The sequence below is a fragment of the Trachemys scripta genome, chromosome 1 (genome assembly GCF_013100865.1).
Source record: "Trachemys scripta elegans isolate TJP31775 chromosome 1, CAS_Tse_1.0, whole genome shotgun sequence".
Lineage (NCBI taxonomy): Eukaryota > Metazoa > Chordata > Testudines > Emydidae > Trachemys > Trachemys scripta.
In genome coordinates, this window is record NC_048298.1 from 119,600,350 (window position 1) to 119,624,273 (window position 23,924).

Consider the following 23,924-nt stretch of genomic DNA (forward strand, 5'->3'; position numbering starts at 1 on the left):
TTCTCTACTGCTCTGAGTAAGGATCTGTCATACCAGGGTGAAGCATGTCCAGTCTACCCTCAACCCCTATCCAAATACCAGTCTGTGAGGTGAAGAGGGCCCGGATTGGAATGCCAGATTCTCCCCTGATTTTGTGAGAATAGATCTGGGAGTGTTCAAAGACAGAGCAGTGTGCAGGTGGAGAGTCTGAGGAGGTCCATGAACCAGGAGGATGAACCTCTGCTGCAGCTGCCAGAGAAGCTTGCTGCATTGCAGACCTCTGGTACTGACAGTCCCCCCACATTGCTGGAACAATCTTCAGAGTTCTCAGAGCTGGAACCCTCATTTTCTCTCATGTCCCGCTGAAGCTCGGACTCATGGTCTAGACTGCCTTTACCACCCCCACCCTCCCAAACATATGATCCAGGAGCGGAGGCCTGGTACTGTTACTTGTGGGACCCGCCACATCTCAGGGACCCTTGTTTTTGGCCAATTGGGCACCCTGGCACTGTTGCAGGCCTCTTATCAATCGTCCCACATTCGCCCAATGACACTATTGGTCTGTGAGGAAGAGGAAGATATTGAACTGTTTCTGCTGGCTCTGCTGGTCCCCGCTGCTGCTTCATTATTGCCAGGCAAGGCACTTATTCCTCTCTCACTCTCTCTGCTGGATGATCATTGTCAGTATCAGGATTTATTCCAGAGGGTAGCAACAAACAGGGAAAGAACTACACTAACGTATATATCACTAAAACAACAAAATCCAACTATCTGCAACTATATACACAGAACAAGGAGTGGTCACTCTCTTAGCAAAACTGAGAGTGTGAAGGAACAGGGGTTCTGACTCAGGCCGCGCGGTGGTAAAAGGGAACCGAAAAGCTGTTGACCAACGCTATCTATTATACCCTTGGCTTGAAGCACAAGGGGACGCACCACGCATGTGCGGGTCAATGGACACTTCTTCCAGACTCAGATTCATAGCATGCATGCACAAACACATGTGGAATACACATAGGTACCATCACTTGAAGAACTAAACAATTTGCATTTTAGCAGACAACTCCAGAGGGAAATGAGTAGTGGTGTCACCTGTCTTGCAATCTTGTGTGCCTTACAGTAGCTCCCACCTGGGCTGCTCACAAACAGCCTTCCAGCATGCAAGCCACACCTGGAGTGTCTGTGTGTAACTGCAGCCTTCCACGTACACCTGGTCTCTCACCAGCCTTGGTTATACTGCAGGATGACCCCAATACACCCCCAGTCCCAGATCTTCCCCCAGAAATCTTTGTCCTGTACTGCCTAGCCCTCTCTTGGCCAATACAAATATATTAAATCCATTATTCTTTTACAGAAATAATATGCCAGTTTAGTACCTTAAATAGCTATCCAGACACTTCAATTTAAAAACACTGGATTAGATAAAACACTAAAACAAAACAAAGAGAGATTTTAAGTGAGGATAAGTAACGAGGTATAAAAGTTAGAAATGGTTACAAGAAAAATAAAGAAAGAGAAAACTCTCACTAGTATCTACTTATGAAACTAGCTTAGTTGCAAACTCTCTCACCACAGGTTCCAGTAGATTACTGACCAAACTTGCAGGTCAGGACCCCTGCCCTAGAGTCCAATGGCTGTCTCCTTTTGTCTTCTCAGTTGTGGAGAATGAGGTGGGCAGGGAGGGGGGGGGTCCCTTGAGGCGTTTGTCCCTCCTTTTTTTTAATAGTTTCAGTCCCCCACTTGAAAAATATTTCTAGCTGAGACCCAGGAAGACAAGGATATGTTTTTTTTCACCTGTTTGAACTTCCTTTTGTTTTCCCTTCCTACTTGATGACTCTGTTTACTGTGGAAAGGCAAATTAAGGCAAGCACACATTGCTTCCTTTGTTTAGGACAGACCTGACTTCTGCCTGGGCAGGGCTGTGGAGTTTGGAACATGTGTTGTTAACATCATAGGGGGAATCTTGCCATCCGTATTTTACCAGGACAATACGGACCAGCAAATAATGAGTTTTCAAATTATACCTTATAAGGATTACTTTGTACAAAAGTATATTACAATAGTGTGTAGCATGTGAATACAGGAGTGTATTCCATTACACTACTTCACTGTTGGAAATAGATTTATCTGGAGGTACCCTTCAGAAGAATCCATTTCAAAGATTCATTAGACTATAAAAGAGAAGGGGGCCAAGAAAAAAAGGTTATTCACCTTGTGCAGTAACTGAGGTTCTTCGAGATGGTTGTCACTGTGGGTGCTCCACTTTAGATGTCTTGGCACCCTGCGCTTGTAATCAGAGATTTGTAGTAGCGGTGCCCCGGTTGGCCATCCTGCGCCGCTCCGAGTGATCACTTAGCGTGCGCAGCCAACCATCCTTCAGCTCCTTCTCTAACCCAGAGAATCAGTGTGAAACTCCAAAGTAGAGGGGAGAAGGGAGGATAATGGAGCACCCACAGGGACAACCATCTCGAAGAACCTCAGTTACTGCACAAGGTGAGTAACCTTTTCTTCTTCTTCGAGGAGTGTCCCTGTGGGTGCTCCACTTTAGGTGACTATGGAGCAGTACCCCTTGATGGAACGAGGGGCTTCGGAGTATCTTTGTTGACGGTGGATAGCACTGAGAGAGTCCAAACTGAGTGTTGGGAGAGGAATGAAGTTCCAGGGCATAGTGTTTGGTAAACGTGTGGGCCAAGGCCCAGATAGCTGCCCTGCAAATGTCTACGATGGGTACCTTGTTGAGGAACGCAACAGACGTGGATAGCGTTCTGGTGGAGTGCGTACGAATCCCAGGTGGAGCAGGGGTGTTGCTCTGATGATAGCATAGGTGGATACAGCCAGAAATCCACTTAGTCTTTGTTCAGAGATGGCCTCACCCTTTGATTGCTCTGTGACTGAGAGAAAGATGTGATGATTTTCTAAATGTCTTTGTTCTTTCTAGGTAGAAGGCCACAGCTCTACGGACATCGAGTGTGTAAAGGGATGCCTCCCCGGCACTGGCATGAGATTTCGGAAAAAAACACAGGTAAGTAAATGGGTTGGTTTAAATGAAATGAAGAGGCTACTTTAGGTATAAATTTAGGGTGGGGTCTTAGGATGACTGTCTTTATAGACTGTGGTATACAGCGGGTGTGCCATTAGGACCCTCTTGCTCCCCAACTCTTCTTGTGGAAGTGATCGCAATTAGGACGGAGACCGTCATTGATGGATGTAGCAGTGAGCAAGTCGCAAGGGGTTCGAATGGCTTGCCCATGAGAATGCGTAGCATGAGGTTAAGGTCCCTGTGGTGGGGCGGTGCCCCACCCCCTGAGGAAAAGGGGTGAACCAGGCCTGAGAGGCTGCGCAGACCAGCAGCCAATCAGCCAATGCTTGGGGAGAGCCAATCAGGGCCAGGCTAGATCCTATATAAAGGCTGCCTACCAGAGGAGAGGGGGGTCACTCCCTGACTAGCGAGAGAGAAGGACTGGCTCCTGAGCTATGGAGCAGCACCTTGGACAGAGCAGTGCTGGGCAGGCTTGGAGGAGTAGAGCGGAGCTCTGGCCTATAGACCTGCCAGGCTGCGGCCCTTGCTAGAAGGGGTCATAAAGGTGCATAGGGCCAAAGGGGAAGTGGCCCAGGGAAACTAGGCAGACGAGAGGGGAGAGGAGGAAGAGAGAGGGAGGCTGCCGCTAGAGGGTCCCTGAGTCGGGACCCAGAGTAGCGTGTGGACCCGGGTTCTCCCCTCCTCCCCTTGCATTGCCCCTGGCCACCGAGGAGAGGGGCTGAGACAGACCGTGACCTGCCCCTGAGACGAGGGGCTAGACTCTAAGGTTGTGGTTGGCCACCGAGGCAGGGGCAAACAGAAGGACTGCTGTTAACAATTCCTCTCCCCCCCCCCCCGGAAGGGGGTGAGACCAGAGTAGTGGGTAGAAGCAGATGAAGAGGACACCGCCGAACAGGGAGCAACACAGGTCACAGGGCAGCAGAATGGAGACAACGGGCGAGCTACCACGTGGCAAGGATGCCCTGGAGCGGTCAAGAGCTAATTCCCGGAGCAACCGGCAGGGGGTGCCAGCGATGGTGAGTCGAACTCCGTCACAGTCCCATATAGGGGAGGGTAGATGTTGGTCATGCTCTTTAAGAATCGTTTAGTGGTTGGATGAGCAAAGATCGTGGTTCCATCTAACCTCATGTAGTGAGGTGATTGCTGCTAAGTGTACCTTTATGGAGCGATTGGAAAGGCCTGCCTTTTTAAGACCTAGTATATAGTCCAGGACTCTGGCTAGAGGGGCAGAATGAGGAGACATATGATGAGCCTTGCACCAGGTGCAGAAACGTATTCATTTATGAGCGTAAGTCTTGCGTGTGCTCAGCTTGTGACTATTCAAGAGAAAATCTTTAACTTCTTCAGAGTAATCATGATCCAGCCTAATTAGCTATGAAGTAACCAGGCCTTGAGACGGAGAACCGCTAGGTTGGGGTGAATGACATGGCCGGCCTCCTGTGTCAGGAGGTGAGGAAGTTGGGGGAGGGTTCAAGGAGGTTTCACCGCCATCTGTGTTAGGTATGGGAACCATGTCTGTCTGGGCCATGTGGGTGCAATGAGTATGACCCTGGCCTTGTCCTGTCTGATTTTGTGTAATACCCGGTTTAGTAGAGGGATCAGGGGGAACATGTACATTAGTGGTGCTTCCCATTTTGTGAGGAGGGCATCACCCAATAAGTGGTGCCCGAGCCCCGCTCGGGAGCAATATTGAGGGCATTTCGTATTGTGAGCTGTTGCGAATAAGTCTGTAGTAGGGAACCCCCACTGGTTGAATATGGTCATGAGGGTCTGGTAGTCCATCTCCCACTCGTGGGTTTGTGAGAAGTGTCTGCTCAGATGGTCTTCCATGGTATTCTCAAGTCCTGGCAGGTAAGCTGCAGAAATGTCTATATTGCCATAGGTGGAGTGCCTCGATGCAGAAAGGGTATGATTGAGCTTCACCCTGTTGGTTTATATAAAACATGCGGGCTGAGTTGTCCATGAGGACTTTGACGGTATTGTTGCAGATAAGCGGAAGGAAGTGTTCGCATGCTTTTCTGACTGCTCGGAGCTCTAGAATGTATATATGTAGGTTGGTTTCTGCTGGGGACCAGCATCCCTGGATGGTGGTGTTGTCCAGATGGGCTCCCCATCCCACTAGGGAGGCATCTGTGGTGATTGTTATAGTGGGAGCTTTTTGTTGGAATGGGACCCCTGAACAGATGTTTTGCGGTTGTATCCACCACTTGAGGGAATCCTTCATCTCACTTCTTAGATGCAGGGTCCTTAGACACGGTTTGCGTGGAGCCCTTGTCTGAGGCTGCTGCTAGAGACCGTTGGCCAGGAGGAGTCCTGGACTCTGGGTCGGAGACTGGCCTGAGGGATTTCTCCACCATTAATAGTTTTTGTTGGAGGTCCCTGGCTTTCAGTGTCCTGGCAGATATTTTCTTGCAAGGTGGACACTTCTGTGGTATATGGATTTCCCAGAAACAGCGTGACCATCCGATACAGTAACAGATAGCCTGCAGATCAGACAACGTTTAAAGCCGGGGGGAACCAGGCATGCCTAAGGTGAAGGTCGTGGTTCAATCAACATCAGCGGAGACCCGCCGGTGGTGGTGGTGGGGCAAACAAAATAATAATTTTTTTTTTTAAATCGGTAAATAAGGACGGGAAAACAAAAGAAATCCGGCAAAGGGGATAAACAGAGATGGGAATATAAACAATTTTACAAGATAGACAGACGCTGCTGTCGCTCCGACTCAAGCCAAAGGCGGTAGAGAAGGAACTGAGAGACTGTTGGCTGCGCACGCTAAATGGCCACTCGGAGTGGTGCAAGACAGATGCCGCACGTGCACGGCTAACCGGGGTACTGCTACTACAAATCTCTGATTACAAATGCAGGGGGCCAACACACCTAAAGTGGAGCACCCACAGGGACACTCTTCGAAGAACCCCATGTTATCTGTCTTTCCCCTGAGATGACAAAGGTGCCTTTGACTTTGGGGGATAGGATCATGACCCAGGAGTTTGGTCAGGAATCTTGATGGAAACATGGGACGAGGATTTTACCTTGTACCTATTCGAGCTTAAATTTTAGTTACTAGAAAGTATTTTATCTTTATTTCTCTTGTAACATTTCTTACTTTAATTCTTATACTCACTTAAGATCTATCACTGTAACTAAACTTGTTTTATTTTTAATGTCAACCAGTCCAGTGCTGTGTTTAAACTCAACTCTTTGTTAACTCCAGTTAAAGTAACAAACTCTTGAATACTGACTCTTTAAAGGAGCAATGGACCTTAACAGTCCTCTGATTGTTCCAAGGTCAGGTTAGACATTTCAGAACACACATTTTGGGGGAAAATTGGGGCTGCGGAGAGTGTGGAGTTTCCTTACCACTTGTTAATGAAGACTGGTGGAGACCAGTGGAAGTCTGTGACATTGTAGACAGGTTCCAGGATCCAAAGTATTGGACCAGGGTTGCCCAATACATAGACAGAGTGCATACTTGTTGCTAACTGTGACAGACAGAAAACCACGGTAGCAAGGCATTGTGAGGCACTCGGGGTTACATGGTAAGATGTGACAATTCTTCATTGGTCTGGACTGCACCTCAGAACGTGACATCCATTACAAGACTTTTCTAGATGTTGGCAGCTCCATATGGTGCTCAATACAAAGAGCTGAACTCTGCTTCTTCAGAAGGCATAATTTTTCTACAACTGTTCCTTTTATAGGAAAGGTTAGAAGTTATAGGGACAAGACAATCAGGTAGCTCAATCAGAAATTAATGGGTTGATGCTGGTATAGAAAACCTAATGGTCAGGCCCATAGTGTTACAAAAGGTCACACTGAGAATCCTAGTGATTAAACAAACAGTGGCAGAAACATACTTTAGAAACACTGAGGGCGAACACTCAAAATTTTTGAACAGTCTGTAAATTCAGTGCATAATATGAAACTCAAATTGAGCTTTTAAAAATATTTTTATGGTACTTCAGTTATGTGCTTCACAATACACTAACATGGCTCAAAATACAAAAAAAAAGCTGCTTGCTACTGTGGCATGTAACTTATAAGGTAAATAAGTATCAGAGGGGTAGCCGTGTTAGTCTGGATCTGTAAAAAGCAACAGAGAGTCTTGTGGCACCTTTAAGACTAACAGATGTATTGGAGCAAGTGGGCATTCACCCACGAAAGCTTATGCTCCAATACATCTGTTAGTCTTAAAGGTGCCACAAGACTCTCTGTTGCTTTTTAAGGTAAATAAGGTAAATGCACATTAAGTTATATGCCAAAGTGCAATTTTAAATTTCCTTGATCTGTGGATCATGCCTCATAATCATTCCTTATCTTTTTCCTATGACTGCAAAACATACTCTTTTCTCACTTTTCCACTACAGTGAAATGATACCTTGTGGGCAATAAGGAAAAAAGTGCAGTCCTAGAAGAGAAACTTTCAGACCATTACGGGTAATGTGGTCAGATATCGTCCCTCCAATTTTCTATATTATTTCCTTAAGAGAAGAGCTTTTTTCCTACAACCACAATCAAAACAACTATTTTGACCACTTGCAAAAATTCTTGCTCCTTTTTTTTCCAGCAAGAATTTGTCACTATTTTAGACTCTTAAAAGGCAAAAGATGCCAAACTTTCTATTAAAACTACACCTTTGTCATCTCTAATGGCAAGTCTACAACATGGCTGTTTTAGTGACCAACCATAATTTGAATTGGTACCTTCCCACCCATAATTTCTAAGATACTAGTGATGCAAGTTGGTATTTAATATTAAAAACTGTTCAGGATAGCAGAACTTATTTGTAGTGAAAGATGCAAAGTCATTTTCAATAATACGTTTTCTGCACTGCCCTTAAGGTCAGTATTGGCTATTTCTACAGTGGTATCACCAGACTTGAGTTCCACAGATTCTTTAGTCAAATCAACATTGTGATATGGATTCAAGTTTCACTTATACCTGTGAGACCCATCTGAAACAACAGTAGCAAAGACACAACCAAGTTTCTGAACTGCAATTTTTACTTTCTTATGAACTTTGTCACTTCAGATTTCCTTTGGTCTTCTAATTTTGAAAATCAAATTAATAAAAATGAAAATCCCAAAGAACAAATATACATACTTCAGATATAATGTAAATTAATATCTTAAGCAACTTAATTTTTCTCATGGCTTTCTGGGAAGCATCTTGCATTTTTGTCAGTAAAACTTGACTAGTTAGTGCTATTGACAATCAATAACCTTGAAATTAATTACACTAGAGGCTGTTTTTGTAGCCTTTCCTAGCTCTTATTTTTGTATTTGTTTTTTGGTTTTTTAAAAGATGCAGACATTTAACCTGAGATTTTTTACAACAAACACACACTTTGGAAGTGTTTTACGATAAACCTTAAGTGCTGTTCATGAAACCTTCATTTTATAGAGAATCACTGTCTGTGTGCTTCTCAAAGTTAGGCAATTTTCAAAAGATAAGGACACTACCTCTCCACCATAGTTGAAGGATGTGTGTGTGTGTGTAACAGACTGACTACTGTGTGAATTAAAAATGGCAGTTCAAATCACTACAGTATACCACAGGGTGATACTGGCCCTTTAAGAGGGTGCAGGGCCAGTGCACTCTGTCTCATCTGCTGACCCAAGTGAGCTTTAAAAGAGAGCAGCTGGGACTAGAGAGAAGGAGAGACCCCTTTGAAAGGGAGTCTGTGTGAGTCAGGCTGAATGCCAGTCAGGAAAGAGACAGAGAGCACAGACATGGGGCTCTCACACTGCCTGCTCCATGGGAATAGGGACCCATGGAGAGCTAGGACTGCCAGAGTCCCCTGAGAGGGGAGGAAGTGGGAACCTGAGAGGAACTGTTCTGAAAAGGGGCCTCCAGGGAGAAAAGCCTGGATGGCAGTGTTCAGGGAACAGGACACAGAAGCAGTAACCGGGCACAGTAGAACTGCCAGAGTCCCCTCGGAGGGAAGGCAGTGGGCACCTGAAAGGCAAAGGGGAAAATTCCCCAGGAACTGTAACCCAGAGTGGGTAGAGGAACTGTTTTGTTGTCAGAATAAAGCTGCCTCAGAGACTGTGGCACGGCAGGGGATCTTCCTCCCTTTATTATTTTCTTAGTGATACCAGCCAAAAAGAGTTTGTAAAAGTCTCTCATCTTTGGCAACAAAATTCTATCTTTATTTGATGCACTTCCTTGAGCACCATAAACCATATGGATTTTGCAAGTGGTCAGTAATGAATGCACTCACAGCACATACAGTGTCTTCATGAGATGTAATACTTTGTACTGTACTCAAATATTGGTACCTACAAGACATTTTAAAACAAGATAGTATATTTAAAGGGATGGCTTCAACCTGAATTTGAATCTATTTTTAAAATATAAGTTAAAAGTAGTTTCAGATAGTACACCTCCCCCAATCCTTGTTTTACAATCATATTTTTCTATTTCCTTCCCATCCCCTCCCTCCATTGCTGTATGAGAGCCTCACATAAACCACACAGAGAACTGACAAGAGGGGGAAACATGAAATTGTCTCCACAAAAAGTGTGGTTAAATGCACAAAATAAACAAACTGAAAAAAAATATTTCTCCTTCCAATTGCTATAGTAATTGTAGATATAAACTGTAACACTAATACGCAGGTTAAAAATCCAGGAAAAAAAAATTGGTTTTTAAACTAGTGTCCCCCTTTATTTATTTTTATTATATATATATATATTATATATATATATATATAATATATATACACACACACACACACAAATACTGAGGATATTAGTGAACTGCCACAGTTCTAAGTTAGTCACTGTGTCTTCCTTCCTATCAAGAGTCTTCCAAGTTGCTTGAATTTAGGTGCTTTTGACTAAAATTCAATTTGAGAATTCGTGCTAAGTGACACTGCTGCATTAGCCAGTAAATTAACAGTGCATACCTTATTCAGTGAGGCCAATGCAATATCAAATGTGTTTTCACTGGAGCCAAAATGAAAACAATGATTTTTTTTTTTAATTTTCCACAATTAACTAAGATATTGAAACTGAATTGTGTGGTTGTTTTTTAAAGTGAAATTGGGATGTTGGGATATAGTCTAGTTTTCTAGACTATATTTATAATAACTTACAGATTTTTAACTATTCTTCAAACAATTTTTTTTAAATTACCTCCCTTTCCCCACTGGCTACAGAATTGAAACCCAACTAATTCGAGCACTAAAATGCTCTGATGTCTCATTGTCTTTTATAGCTTCATGCCATGCTACTGACTGATCAAATAAATAACTGGACTAGAATGACAACGTACTAAGGCTGCAACTATGTCCCAGCCTAAATTTCAGCCAATCCAATACCTTCCCTTTTATCCTCTCTCCTCCTCCCCCAATTCTACCTATGACAAACCCCACCTGCTATTGCACCCTGCTAATGCAAGTGGGGCAGGGCTGAGATAATATAGACTAGGCTTTTGCATAGCTTTCTTCACAGAAGCCCAACTAGGCAAGTAATATTGCCTAGTAGTAAGTATTTGTTAAACACACATATGCCCTAAGGCATTTAAGGAAGAAGAATTTCAAATCTAGTAACTACTCTATCTAAGTGTTCTGGGTCTTCCTGAGTCACTTACTCCCTCAATAATGATTTTATGTTTATGACTTTTACCAAATGTAAAGATTAAAATCTACTTAGTACGACTAATGTGCCATATAAACCTACCTGATATATCAGAAAATACTGGACCACTTGACTTCCTAATCTTATTTTGTTCAGATTATCATTTCCCATTGATAAAAGACTTTACCTTTACAAGTCTTAGCTTATCTTTTGCATAGACACATGGCATAAAATTATTGTAATAAGTGCTAAGCACAGAATGCAGTTTATATACTTCATCTTGTGGGGAACTGGGAGAGCTAGATTTCTGATACAGTGCAACTGGAAACTAGTACTCTTAGTACTTTTATACAATGGAGTTTTTCTCATTGCCTTCCTTTAGTACCTGCTGGTTGCTTCTTTTGCTCTTCAAACAAGTCGGCTGAACTTATGGAGGAATTTGCAGAAAGTCTCTCTAGACGAGCTCTAGCTTCATACTAGAAAAGAATTAAAAATAAAACATCACTAACAGTATATTGGCATGTCTTGCTCATTTGCTCAGGTGCCTGGTAAGGGACTACAGAGACTTACCTGTAGAACACAGATAAAAATCCATGTGTCTCTGCAAACTCCCCAAAGGCAACCTACTCTCTGACCGTTAGCTAATCCGAGCTACTTACCCCGCCTATTATTAGTAACTAACACAATTTTCTGAAGTCATCACAGAATATTTGAGCATCCAAAAATATGTTTATTTTGCATAGAAACTTTTGTACTTACATCGCTATGGTCTTGCTTTCCAAAATACATATCTGATGAAATAGCTTTGACGTTGCCAAATTTTTTTTGTGCCTCATCTGTGCTTAAAGGTGGCTCATATTCAGGTTTACGACGAGATGTAGGCCTAAAGCATTAATGCAATTTTTTAAAAATTCTATCCAGTATAACATGATTGAACTAAAAGCAATCTTATCTCCTTTTAACCAAAATAAAAAATGTACCTAGTTTATATATTTTTTAAAATGCAAGTCAATATGAAACAAGGACAACAAGAAATATACAGAACTGTTGTTTAAAAAAACGATATAGTGGCAGAAACATAATATTTCAGTGATAATTTTATAGGTAGATGGGTAAATACTACTTGACTATAACTTGTACTGAATGAGTTCTGTTGGTTTGAATTAGAAGAACTAATTCAAGAGAGATTTATTCAAAAGCAAGCAAAACTGGTGTCAACAAGGATTAGATTAATTCTACAAAAGTTACTTTGTAAGACACATTTATGTTAAACTCTGCCCAAAGTGAACATGTAAAAAATAGTGTTCAAAATGAGAGACTGTTTACAGCAGGCTTAGCCTAGTGGTAGTACAGAAGTTCATAATCTTTGAACCATCGTTACCTTCCACATCTCACTGGCAACTAAATATATTCAGAATTCTCTACAAAATATAACATTAAAAGAATGTCAAAGTTTCACAAACAAACACTCTAAAGACAGGAAATGTCAATGTTAAGATTGCATTTTGCTACAGTCCTTAGTTACACAATCACATGCTGTTATTTTCTAAGAATGGATATTCATTTAGTATGCAGGTTGGATGGTGTCAATAAATGAATATGTGCAAAATTAACTTAAAATCAAAACTGAAAAAGAAGGTTGCAGACTACAGTTGTCATTGACTATAAAACTGAAAATATTTCCCTGTGGAAAACAATAAATACTTATTTTAGACTAATTAAAAAAAAACAAATCTGTTACTTGTAAATATATTAAATAAACTTTAGTCCCAAGTGCATCACTATTTAATTCATTTAGCGTCCAACTTAAATAAAGTAGGAGGCAGGAGGTCTACAGAAGAAAAATGAGCAGGATCAGAATAATTAAAAATATAGAAACAATGTAGGTTTACTTCCTCTTACATTGCATTTTCTTTTCTGTGCATGTCTTTTGGATTATAAACCCTTTGGGGAATGACTGTGTCTTGTACAATGCTGAACACTCAATAAATAGTCAACATGTAATAAGTAGTAATAAATGACAAAAAGTTACACAGGGAAACAGAAGAAACTCATGCTACATATGTAAGGAAACCTCATTACTAATTATCAACATTTTGGTCAAATCCTGCTAGTCTTAGTCTCACAGGCAGTACCATTTAAGTCATCAGGACTACGCTCATAAATTAGATGAGTAGGTTTAGCTCTTTGTACTGAAGTTAGTACAAGTTATCTCTGTATACCTGTCTGCATAGTCTGTAATTTTTGAAGTTAGAAATGTGTCGGTGTCTCTGTTACTGCTCTCTTTCTTCCAAAAGGAATCTGTATTGTCATCCCATTTAGAAAAAGTGCTGCTCCTCAACTCTGCAGAATCAAAGTACCTGAATGAAAAAAGAAGAAAAGTATTGAATAAAATGTCCTATTTTATTTAACTCAAAGCACTCCAGCTATTCCGCAATTACTAATGCCTGCAAAAGCTAACAGATTAAACTAGGCAAAACTGCTACAAATGGCTTTGAAACTTAAGCTAAATGTGTTTTGTCAGTATTTCTCCTTATGGAAGAATACATCATCTAAGAAGGTTCTGCAAAATTATTACTTATATGTGTGAAATGTATATGTAAATACTGGTATGATATGAAAAGAATGATTACTTGCTCTATAGTAACCGTGATTCTTTGAGATGTAATCTCTGCGGATCCCATCGTAGGTGCTCATGCTTAAGATCGGAGTGGGGTTTTTTTTGGAGGGGGAAAGGGGTTGAGGGAGGGAATTTGAAGAGCAGTGTCCATCAGGTCTACATGTGTTTCCTGAGCCACGAAAGGACACGAAGGCTGGAGCAGCAGCAACCCTCCCTCAGTTCACTTGAAATTCAAAGCTTTTGCTGTTGAGGACTCAAAAAATCAGGGCAGAGAGTGAGTTGTGAGATCCACACTGACTACAACATGTCAAAGAATGACAACTACTGCAGGGTAAGTAACTGTTCTTTTTTCTTTCACTATGTGGTCAGTGTGGATACCACTGAAGGTGACTGGCAAGCAGTGTCTTCCCTGGACAGTGGGAGTGAGTAGTTTCAGCTGTATCAAATAGAGATTGAAGTGCTGCTCTCCAATATTTGGCATCCAGATGTGGCTGTGGCATCAGAAGCATCCATTACCATCTGTATGGTCATCTTGGCCACTAAGGGTATGTCTAAACTGCAATTAGACTCCTGCGGTTGGCCTGTGCCAGATCTCTTCGGCTCAGGCTGCGGGGCTGTTTAATTGCAATGTAGACCTCTGGGCTTGGGCTGGGGCCCAGGCTCTAAGACCCTCCCACCCCACAATTAGCCACATGCTGCTATACACAAGCACAGGAGTACAAGGTCATGCCTTGTAGCCCTTGTCCTTTGGGGATACTCTGCTTATACCACCACCATGATTAAAGAGCCAAGACTGGGAAGAGTACAGAAAAACTCAAACTCTGTGGGAGGTACCTGGTACCTCTTCTTAACTTGTTTCCCAGTGGGCTTTATCTTGAACAGTGTCTGCCACATGACCTTGGCCAGGTCCTTCATTATAGGGAAAGCAATTCTGGCTGGACAAGAAGCTGACAATATGTCAAATAGCTTCTGGGATTTCTCAAATATGACAGACATCTCAATTTCTAGAATTTCAGCAATCCTCACAAAGAGCTCTTGGAATGCTTTAAAGTCATCCGGTGATGGTACCAATGCTAAGAATACTATCTTGTCATGTGATGAAGACAAAGGATCCTTTGGCAGTGATACAGAGTGCTGGTGCTGCTCCATCCTTGAATCTGGCTCTCTCTGGTATTCTGGCATAGGTAGTCTGGCCAGGGACGCTGATGAGAATGACCTCTTCCTCAAATCTGGTGGAGACCAATTTCTGGATGCCTGAAATGGTGGGCCCAAGTACCCCCAATAGGGCCTCGGTGGCATGCAACAGGAATATGGCTGGCTAGCTTGCTAGGTACTGGACAGGCTAATGCCATTCCTAATGAGCTGGTGGATGCTGAACCCTATAAAGTAAATTGAAACCACTGACCTCAGGAGAAAGGGCTCTCCACTGGAAGACAGGGTGAATGCATGCCCTGGAGATTATGAGGTGGAGTAGACCTCCTCCATGGGTGGCATTGAAGTATATGATGTTCTCGGTAACAAAATCTGTACCAGTATGAGTCTCTGCATCAATGTCTGTCTTAGTTCTCATCTAGGAGGATCCTCTCCACTGAGTATTGATGTAGAAGGTTGCATCATCAGAGCTGGAGGATTGTGCTGCACCATACGCTGTTCCTTCTCCCCAAACCTCACAACCATCCATGACTTGGTGGATTTATCTTCAGAGGCTTTAAAGAGCTTGTCCTTCTGAGAAGACACTGAGCTCTACTTGTAGTCTCTGCCTCTGTGTTCAGAGCAGGCCCCCTCAGGGACAGGTTTTTACTCAGCGCTGTCTTCCCTGTGGTAGGCTTTGGGGTCACTTGTCTGCTTGACAGGGCACTGGATGAAACTGGCTTGATCTGCTAGCAGAACTTTGAAGCTGGTCTCCTCAGGGTCTGATGAGACCTGTATGGACTGTTCCAAACGATGAAGCTTTAGTCTCACACCTTGTGATTTACATGTTCATGTAGGATGAACAGGGCTTAAAGCCTGAAGGTTTAAGAAGCCCTGTACAGGGAGTCTGTCTGCAGGGAGTGGCCTACTGAGGATTTGACTGCAGAGTTCAGTTCAGATGGATGAAAAGTTCATGGCAGTCAATGTAGAAGACCAAAAGTAGTTCTGAAGGTTTTCTTGAAGATGTGCAGGAATTTAGCCTGAGCTAAGAACTAGCAGGTCAGACACTCATCAGGTGCTATCTTGCTGTCACAGTGGGTAAAAGGGAACTGAGGCAGGACTGCAACCACCCTACCATTTATACCCTTGTACAGGAGCACAAGGAGATACAGGGCCCATGCATGGCCCCAACAGATGCTGCTATTAATAAAAAACACAACAAAAAAATCCAAACCTCTCTCGTGTGCACACACATCTACAGTGGGATCCACACTGACACCCAATTCTAAAAAACTTAAAATAATGGGTATTTTGCAGGGCAGAGATTAAAATATCAGTTAGGTGTTTTGGGAACTGTTAAAAAGTAAACCAGAGAGCAGATTCCCTGCTGGTATAAATTACCATCACTAAACATGGATCAGAACTATAAGGAGCCAATTCTTGCTGGTGGTCATTCTCACAAACCCGTCTCTCTGCCCCTTCCTCCCGCAGCCCTTTAGCAAGAGCACGCTCTGGGGAAGGTGGGCCTGCAGAGACCCAAGTTCTCTGTGTCCCAGCGGGGTGGGAATGGGGGAGCTGCCCAGGGAAGCAGCCACCTCCACTGCGAAGAGTCACCTCTGGCACCACGCACACTGGCCCCACGTGTCTCCAGAGGTGCTGCCCAGAACCCCCAAGGAGGCTGCGTGGTACAGGGTGCTGATCCCTGCTTCAGCGCCAGCACAAACATCGAACAGCACATCTCACTGGCCTTGGTAACAGCTATTCAGGAGCAACAGTAGGCACTGAAGGGAGGGGGCGCTGCTTTGCCCCGTCCCCAATCTCCGCCCATGTTTTGGAGGCTGTCGTGGATGTAAAAAAATCCACTGGTGGCTGCATTTGAGAAACGCTGGACTAGAATTTAGGATTTACAATGTGGTATCATATATGAAGTAAATTGCAGGAAGGCAGCAATCCTCAGCAGCAGCACAAGTAGCTTGACTCCCACTTCACGTAATCTATGTGACTCCTACAAAACTCTTATGTTTTCATTCACCACCAGTCCAGAGTGACAGCAGAGCTCCAAGCTCCAGAGGCTTAGTATCAGAGTATCTTGCAGCCCTTCTTATTTACCACATCAGCTTCTGAGTTATATGCATCCTACTATCCTGCTCCCCCAGTATAGGGGGAGGCATATAACTGCAAGAACTGTAGTGGACAACAGTAGAGGCCACATCAAGTCCATCATTCCTCCTTACTTACTGAGGCCATCAGCCAATTCTGTAGCTTTTAGAAGCCTAGTAAGGATAGGATGCAGGGAACAATGAGAAGCAGTGAGGGGCAGCAACAACAAAACTAGGGAGAACAGAGAAGCTGACTCAGAGACTGGCTTGGGAGCGAGGAGCCAAGGTTGACATAGAGTTCCTAAGTCCCATGTCCTTGCATCCTTGTTCTCCTGCCCTGTGAAGCTTCACAGCTGTGTGAAGTATTCTGCTCCTCAACTCCCAATGAATGCCAAATATTTAATAAATATAACAAAAAAAGACTAAGGGAATTCCCATGTTGTTTGGTACCTTAACTTAAATTTCTAGACTTTCAACTGTTTAGATTTGTTTCCTTTTTTGAAGACACTACAATTTTTTAAAAGGATTTTACCCTTATATTACAGATATGTATTGTTGGTCTGATCTCCAGCTAAATTATTTTGTCTTCTGATGTATATTAAGACAACATTAAAATAATCTTCCTCTCTTTCATAGCTATGGTTAAAAATGAAGGAGATTTACTGTGGTAGAAACCGCAAAGTCTAACTGGCTATATTCTCTTTGAAGTGGAGAGTTTGTACACCAGTTTCAACTAAATTCTGCTATTACCATGACTAATACAAAAATAAACAGCTAGGTCATGATTTATCGTCTAATTATTGAACAAAGATATAAAAACCTCTTCCATAATTCATAATTTGACTGCCAAGGAACTAATGAATAATTTGAGAGCAATAAGAGCTCTTTTCATGGGACAAATAGAAGCATTCAAATGGGTCATGTTTTATTTTACAACATTGTTGCCCGTGTATTTGGTACCATGCCTGCATTTCTACCACTAGTGATTACGTTACAAAGTAGTGACGTTAAAGTCTTTGTGTTTTAATTGGACATTCTGCAGGTAACTAGGTACAATTTTTCAAAGCCTATTTTTTCCTGTTTCTTTGGCAGCAACCCAATACTTAAGATTTATAAAAGCACCATCTGTTCCTACCTCAATCTATGAACAACTGTTTCATAGCAATTAAGGCCTTTAGGACTTGCTCTTTTTTCCTTCAGGGATAGCAATATCTATCATGCATAAATATGCGCTTTGAACGAAAATGTAACATTTTTCCTTTGCTTTTGGTTTTTAACATAACCTTGAATGGTAAAATATTTTAAAATGTGTACAAATCAGAAAGCTTACCAATATATGAAAGAGATACATCTGAAATATCTAAGTTTTCCATGTTTGACCACACAGATGTATAATTAGATATATTTCTATCAATCTCAGCATTCTAGTGTCAGACTTTAATAGGAAGCCTATTGTTAGGTTTGAGAGTTAGGTTACGCATGCTAAAAGGACCAATAAGTGAAGAAAGAGAATAAGCTAACATGATGCAGAACCCACTGGACCAAAATGGTAAAAATCAGATTTTCCTATCCCCTACATACGCCACTGGCTTTGCAAATACACACACCCAAATTAAGAAATAATGCAACATATAAAATAGACCCATCGGCAAGCCCAAGTTAAAATAGAGGAGGAGGGGAAAAAAAACAAAAACGCTGCACCAAATCAGCAGAAAGAAATCTAAACGGTTCCCACCTTCCAACCAAAACTCTTCACTTATTAAAATAGTAAAAAGGTTCAAAAATAAAAGCAGGTACTATTGAAAATTTTTGTCACTGAGATATTAAAATCAACTATTTTGCAAGTTTTCCATTCAAATGAGTTCACTCTAAACTATAACAGATGCAGAGTTGTGTGCAATGCTGCCTTGTCTTGTTTTTTATATCAATATTTTTATCACATCCAAACAAAAATTTTAATACATTACCTTGAACTAGGGGAAGAAAAATATGAATCATCTTCATCATTGTATTTTTTTCTTGGTTTTGCAGTTGTGGGTGTTTCTTGTTCTATCATTTGCATGTCTGAGATTACTGAATGGGAAATGCCACTGTACCAATAAATAAATAAATAAATCATTAACTTGTAAAGAGACTACTAAGTACAACTCTGAACTCAAGCAAATTGCAACCCTGATTTTGTGACGATCTCAGGGGGGAGAAAGGGATAGCTCAGTGGTTTGAGCATTGGCCTGCTAAACCCAGGGTTGTGAGTCAATCCTTGAGAGGGCCATTTAGGGATCTGTGGCAAAAATCTGTCTGGGGATTAGTCCTGCTTTGAGCAGGGGGTTGGTTGGACTAGATGACCTCCTGAGGTCCCTCCCAACCCTGATATTCTATGATTCTAACATCCAAAAAACATACTTTTGAATTGTAAAATATTTTAAAAATGTGTACAAATCAGAAAGCTTACCAATATAGGACATCCAAAAGCTATGAATAATTAAAGTTTGGGGACAGAGGTGGAAGCTTTGAAGTCCGCACTGTATATTTTCTAACACTGTCAAACAAGCTTGAGAACATGCCGGCCATCTTCTCTGATTTTAAAGCTTGCTAAGCCTGCTTTTTTAATGACTTGGAGCTCTAAACAGGAGCTGTGTTCTAAGCTTACAGGACTTGAAGCTCAGTAAAAACATACCAGCTAGCTCCCTGATAGTCAGTTAACTTGAGAAGAAATTTGGTGGAGAGGCACGATACAATAACCTTTGGGAACATAAAGTCAAACTTCAGTTAGCTGTTTTGTTTAATGTGAGATGCACTGTACATAATATAGGATTTACCATACCAGCAGGCCATAAAGTCCAGTATCCTGCTTCCAAGAATGGCAAATACCAGATTCTTTGGCAACAGATTTAAAAATAGCTCCTGGTCAATTATGCATTTTCTATTTCCTTTCTGATCCCTGTAATATTAATTATACTTCCCTCATCAAAACATGCATAAAGTGAAGGGTAAATGTATAGGGCTATATACAGTTTACAGAATTTCACATACCTTCTGTTGCTGCCAAATCCCATGCCAAGTCTGTCTACTTCAGTTTTCTTTTTACCAGCCATATTTAACTTTTCTTCTTTCATTTGAATTTCAAGATCCTTGTAGGCCAATCGTAAAGATGATACACTAAAACAAAAATACACAGATGTGTAATAAATGTAAATTAATTCTTAACCCTTAGTTCCCAATCCAGTAACATTAGTAGGAAAGCAACAGAAAACTCCATTTGACAATAGAGATAAAATTAATATTGCTGTAGGAACCTTAAAATAAGTCAGGAAATGCAAAAGTTAAGTGATCAATATTAATGCATTCAGTTTTTACAATTATTTCAAACAAACTATTTTTGGACAGATAAGGTGGCTAGAGAAGAAAGCCAGGGGACAGAAGGGTCAGCATGAACAGCCAGTGCCTCAATCTGTGTTTAAACATAGATGTACAGGTCAGAAAGTATGCAATTGTGGTCTGTTTCGAATTGCACACCTTTAGACCAATGGTTTTCAAATTGTGGGTCCCGACCCAGTAATGGGTCGCGGAATGTAAGGCACTGGGTTGCGGTGGCTCTGGTCAGCACCACCAACTGGGCTGTTAAAAGTGCCATTGGCAGTGCTGCCTGGCTAAGGCAAGCTAGTCCCTACCTTGTTCCGACACTGCACTCGCCCCGGAGGCGGCCAGCAGCAATTCCAGCTCTTAGACGGAGGGGCCAAAGGACTCTGCGCGCTGCCCACGGCCCAAGCACCGGCTCTGAACTCCCATTGGCCAGTTCCCAACCAATGGGAGCTGGAGTGGTGGTGCCTGTGGGCGAGAGCCACGCGAGCTGCTTGCGTGCCTCCGCCTAGGAGCTGGACCTACTGCTGGCCACTTCCAGGGCACAGCACGATCCGCGGTGCCAGGACAGGCAGGAAGCCTGCCTTAGCACCTCCGTTGCACTGTTGACTGGGAGCAGAGCGAGGTAAGCTGGTTCCCCAACCCCGCACTCCAATCCCCTGCCCTGAGCCCCTCCCCAAACCCAGAGCCCCTTCCTGCACCCGAAACCCTTCATTCCCGGCCCCACCCTGCAGCCCTCACCCCTGCACCCAAACCCTCTGCCCGTTGGGTCACGGGCATCAACAATTTTCTTCAACTGGGTTGCCAGAAAAAAAAGTTTGAAAACCACTGCTTTAGACTGTTGTATTGTGAAAATTCGATATACAATTTTCCTCTCTTAAGTCAACCCATATGTTCCCCCCCACCCCCAAAAATGTACCATATACTCTACTCCTCATTAAGGAGTGTTTGCATGCCAAGTTTCAAGCATCCAAATATACCAGCGTTTGAACACAGTCTAAAAAGTATTCTTTATCCACTGAAATAGGTGAAAATTTTTTCCTCTACATAAAAAGAAAAAAAATTGCTCCTCTCATATCATAGTGGGTGTGGAGGATGAGCGGCCTTGGTTGAACCAGGAAGGGGGAGAGCTCACATTCGGACTGTAGCTTTGCCACTCCTTGCGCCTCAAACTGCATGTGGGAGTGTGCTTGGGATAGAGGCATCTCTGCCTCCCATTGGCCAGCTGGAAGCAATTAAGGGGGCTAATTGGCTCTCATGACTGCCTTCCCCCCATTTAAAGCCTTCCCAGGCAACCAGGAGCCATCTTGCTGTGATTGCTGCCCCACCCTCCCTTCCTTTGAGGCATATATCTAGTTGTGTTTCCAGGATGCTGTGGGTCCAAATGATTACCCGTTTTTAGGATCAAGAAAAAAAATTCCCCCAAGAGGGTAAACTGACAAAAATCTAGAAATTGTGGAGGAACAGTTTAGGTTAAAAGGAGTAAGAACAAAAATTTAAATATTAGGAGGTAATACAGAAGTTCATCAAAACTTGCAAGCGGTGTCCAATATGGATAAAGGCTAAAATGAAAGTAGTAAATGAGAATGGGATATTTCTGATGGACCTTTTGCCACAAGGAGATGGGGAGACACGATGTCTTCTCAAACTGAAATCCCTTTTGTTATAGTCTATCCCGGCATGGGAGGAATGGGGGAGGGAGAGTGGCAACAGGATTTAGAAGTGAGCTGAGTCTTAGGGGTTAGGGAGAAGAGGATCTACCACAAGTTATTGGTTACATGGTGAGAGCCCTGTAACTCCACTCTGGATCCAGTCAAATGCTTGGTATGAGAGAGAGGGTGCATGGACAGTGCCCCTCCCCACCATTAAGTTAATAAAGATATCTATCCCTGTGTCTGTTTTTCATTCGCCACTATGTCCTGATCAACAAACTCAGTTTTAGGCAGACCAATTAGAAAAAAATTCAGCCCTAATGAAGGAATTTTTCAAGACGTTATACGTAAAATGGAAACAAATTTTTTTTTACAGATAATTTCCTTTCCACTAGCAGTGTCTCCCACAATTCTCAACATCTTAGCTACTCTCCTCTCTATGCAGCTCATGGAGACGAATCAGTATTGGAGCCATGTGGCCACGTCCCCCTGCAGCTGCTTTATAGAATTATTCCCAAGCTGTAACACCTGCATAATATCATAAATAAATATTTCAGAGATAACAATTTCCCGATAATTATTCCATTTAATATTTGACTCAACTCATAAGCCAGCCAGGGTAGGTAGAACTGTGGGAGACAATGCTAGCAGAAAGGAATTTATCAGCTGCAGAATGGAAAATTTCTTTCTCAGTGTCTCCCACAATTCTTGAAGTCTGGGAAGTAGTGAGCAGCAAACAGATGTAGGGAGGATTACAGAAAAGGTCAGAAATAAAAAAATGGGATCCCTCCCCATCTATATTTGTTCAATGAGCAAAATCATTTCCAGGCCACCGTGTGCAGAACCTTCCTGCCAAAAGTATGCCTCTGCAGAGGATAGGAAATCTACCTTGTAGCACTTCATAAATGTGATGGTCACCTGGTCGAATGCTACCTGTGCATGCAGTAGCTCTTTCTGCCCATGAGGTCGCCAGCGATCACATGGAGTGTGCCTGACCCCTTATGGAACCGGAATCTCTGATGCCTTGTATGCTTCCACAACACACAGTCCATTTCACCTAGCAAAAGAGGACTTGGAGGCTCTGAGTCTTTGGCATTTCAGATGGAAGGATACAAATAGGGTACCTGGATCTCCTTGTGGACTCTTTACATTTGAGGTAAATTTTCAGAGCCCTTCTGATGTCTAAGGACTGCCACCTCTCCTAAGTGGGATGCTGTGTCCTTGGACAGAATGAATGTAGAAGCACCCCTTGGGAAGCTTGGAAAGAAGAGTTCACCTTCAGAATAAACGATTCCAGAGTTTTGAGCATCACTTAGTCCTCATGACACATGCAGTAAGGTTATTGCATAGAGAGCACCGCCAGCTCTGACACTCACTTGGCAGATATGTTGACTTTCAGAAGATAAGTTTTTATGGACAAATAAAATGATGACACTGATGTAAGTGGTTTGAAGGGATGGTCTGTCAGGGCTCTCAGTACAAATCCCACTTGGGAAAAAGAGGTCAAATTGCTTGTTGATATAGAACATGGCGCTGGTGTTGTCCATCAGGATCTGAACCATTCTGCCCCTCAGATGAGGCAGAAAAGCCTGACAGGCCAAGCGAGCCGCTCTGAGACACCAAACAGGCTAGGGTCTCCATCTGAAACACTAGTTTCTTCATCAACCTGTTGAGCCCTTTGAGCTGTAGAATGGCTCAGATTCCCTCTGTATGCTTCTGAATTATAAAGAAGCTTGAAAATCTTTCTTCAGAGGGAACACTCTCTTCCTCCCATATCCAGGACAGAAATCTCATTCTGCATTAGACCATTCTTTACAGGGAGATATGGCAGATGGGATGAAAAACAGATGGTGTAGAGCCCGTGACTTGGGAGTATTCCTGACTCACTATCTACATGACCTACTGGTCCATGATTGAAGCAACCCATACCTCCAGGATATTGAAAACCCTGCCTCCAATCTTCAGCTTCAGGCAGAGACCTACGTGGTCTTTGTCATAAAGAGGCTTTGGGAGTGACAGGATTCCCTCAGGTCTTTCCTCCTGAGCCACAGTTCCACAGCTTTCCTCTGGAGAACCTGCTGTCTCTTCGCTGCTATTTATGAGAGGATGAAGGCCAGTCTGTCCTTTCTTTTAAAGGCATGGAAGGTCCTCTTTAAATCTTGCAGCACTGCCGCCACTATCTTGTCTAGCTCCTCTCAAAAAGTCAGGGCTCCCATGAATTTGGCAGAGCACCACACCTGCTTTGCATAGCTATCCACCTTCCAGTGACAGAGCCATAGATGGAACCTGGTCACCGAGTTTGAGGCCATGGCTTTGGTTGGGAATCTCTTTGCCTCCATTGATGCGTCAGCAATGAATGCAGTTGTCGGGGAAACTTTAGTTAAAACAGAGCTGAAGTCAGGATGATATGTATCCTTGAGGGCTCTGAGATCCTCCAGACAGTAGAGAGATGCCCTTGC

At 42.8% G+C, this 23,924-nt stretch overlaps 1 protein-coding gene across 2 annotated transcripts in view; it reads right to left on the minus strand.

Annotated features, from left to right (window-relative positions):
- ARFGAP3 (ADP ribosylation factor GTPase activating protein 3) overlaps positions 1–23,924 on the minus strand; it is a 75,783-nt gene that overhangs the window by 2,955 nt on the left and 48,904 nt on the right. For both annotated transcript variants that reach the window (XM_034783307.1, XM_034783297.1), the window contains 5 exons: positions 19,487–19,612; positions 18,421–18,543; positions 12,826–12,963; positions 11,363–11,486; positions 10,989–11,079 (listed from right to left, as the gene is read on the minus strand). In XM_034783307.1, the coding sequence (XP_034639198.1) occupies positions 10,989–11,079; positions 11,363–11,486; positions 12,826–12,963; positions 18,421–18,543; positions 19,487–19,612 (602 nt within the window). The remainder of the gene's footprint in view (positions 1–10,988; positions 11,080–11,362; positions 11,487–12,825; positions 12,964–18,420; positions 18,544–19,486; positions 19,613–23,924) is intronic.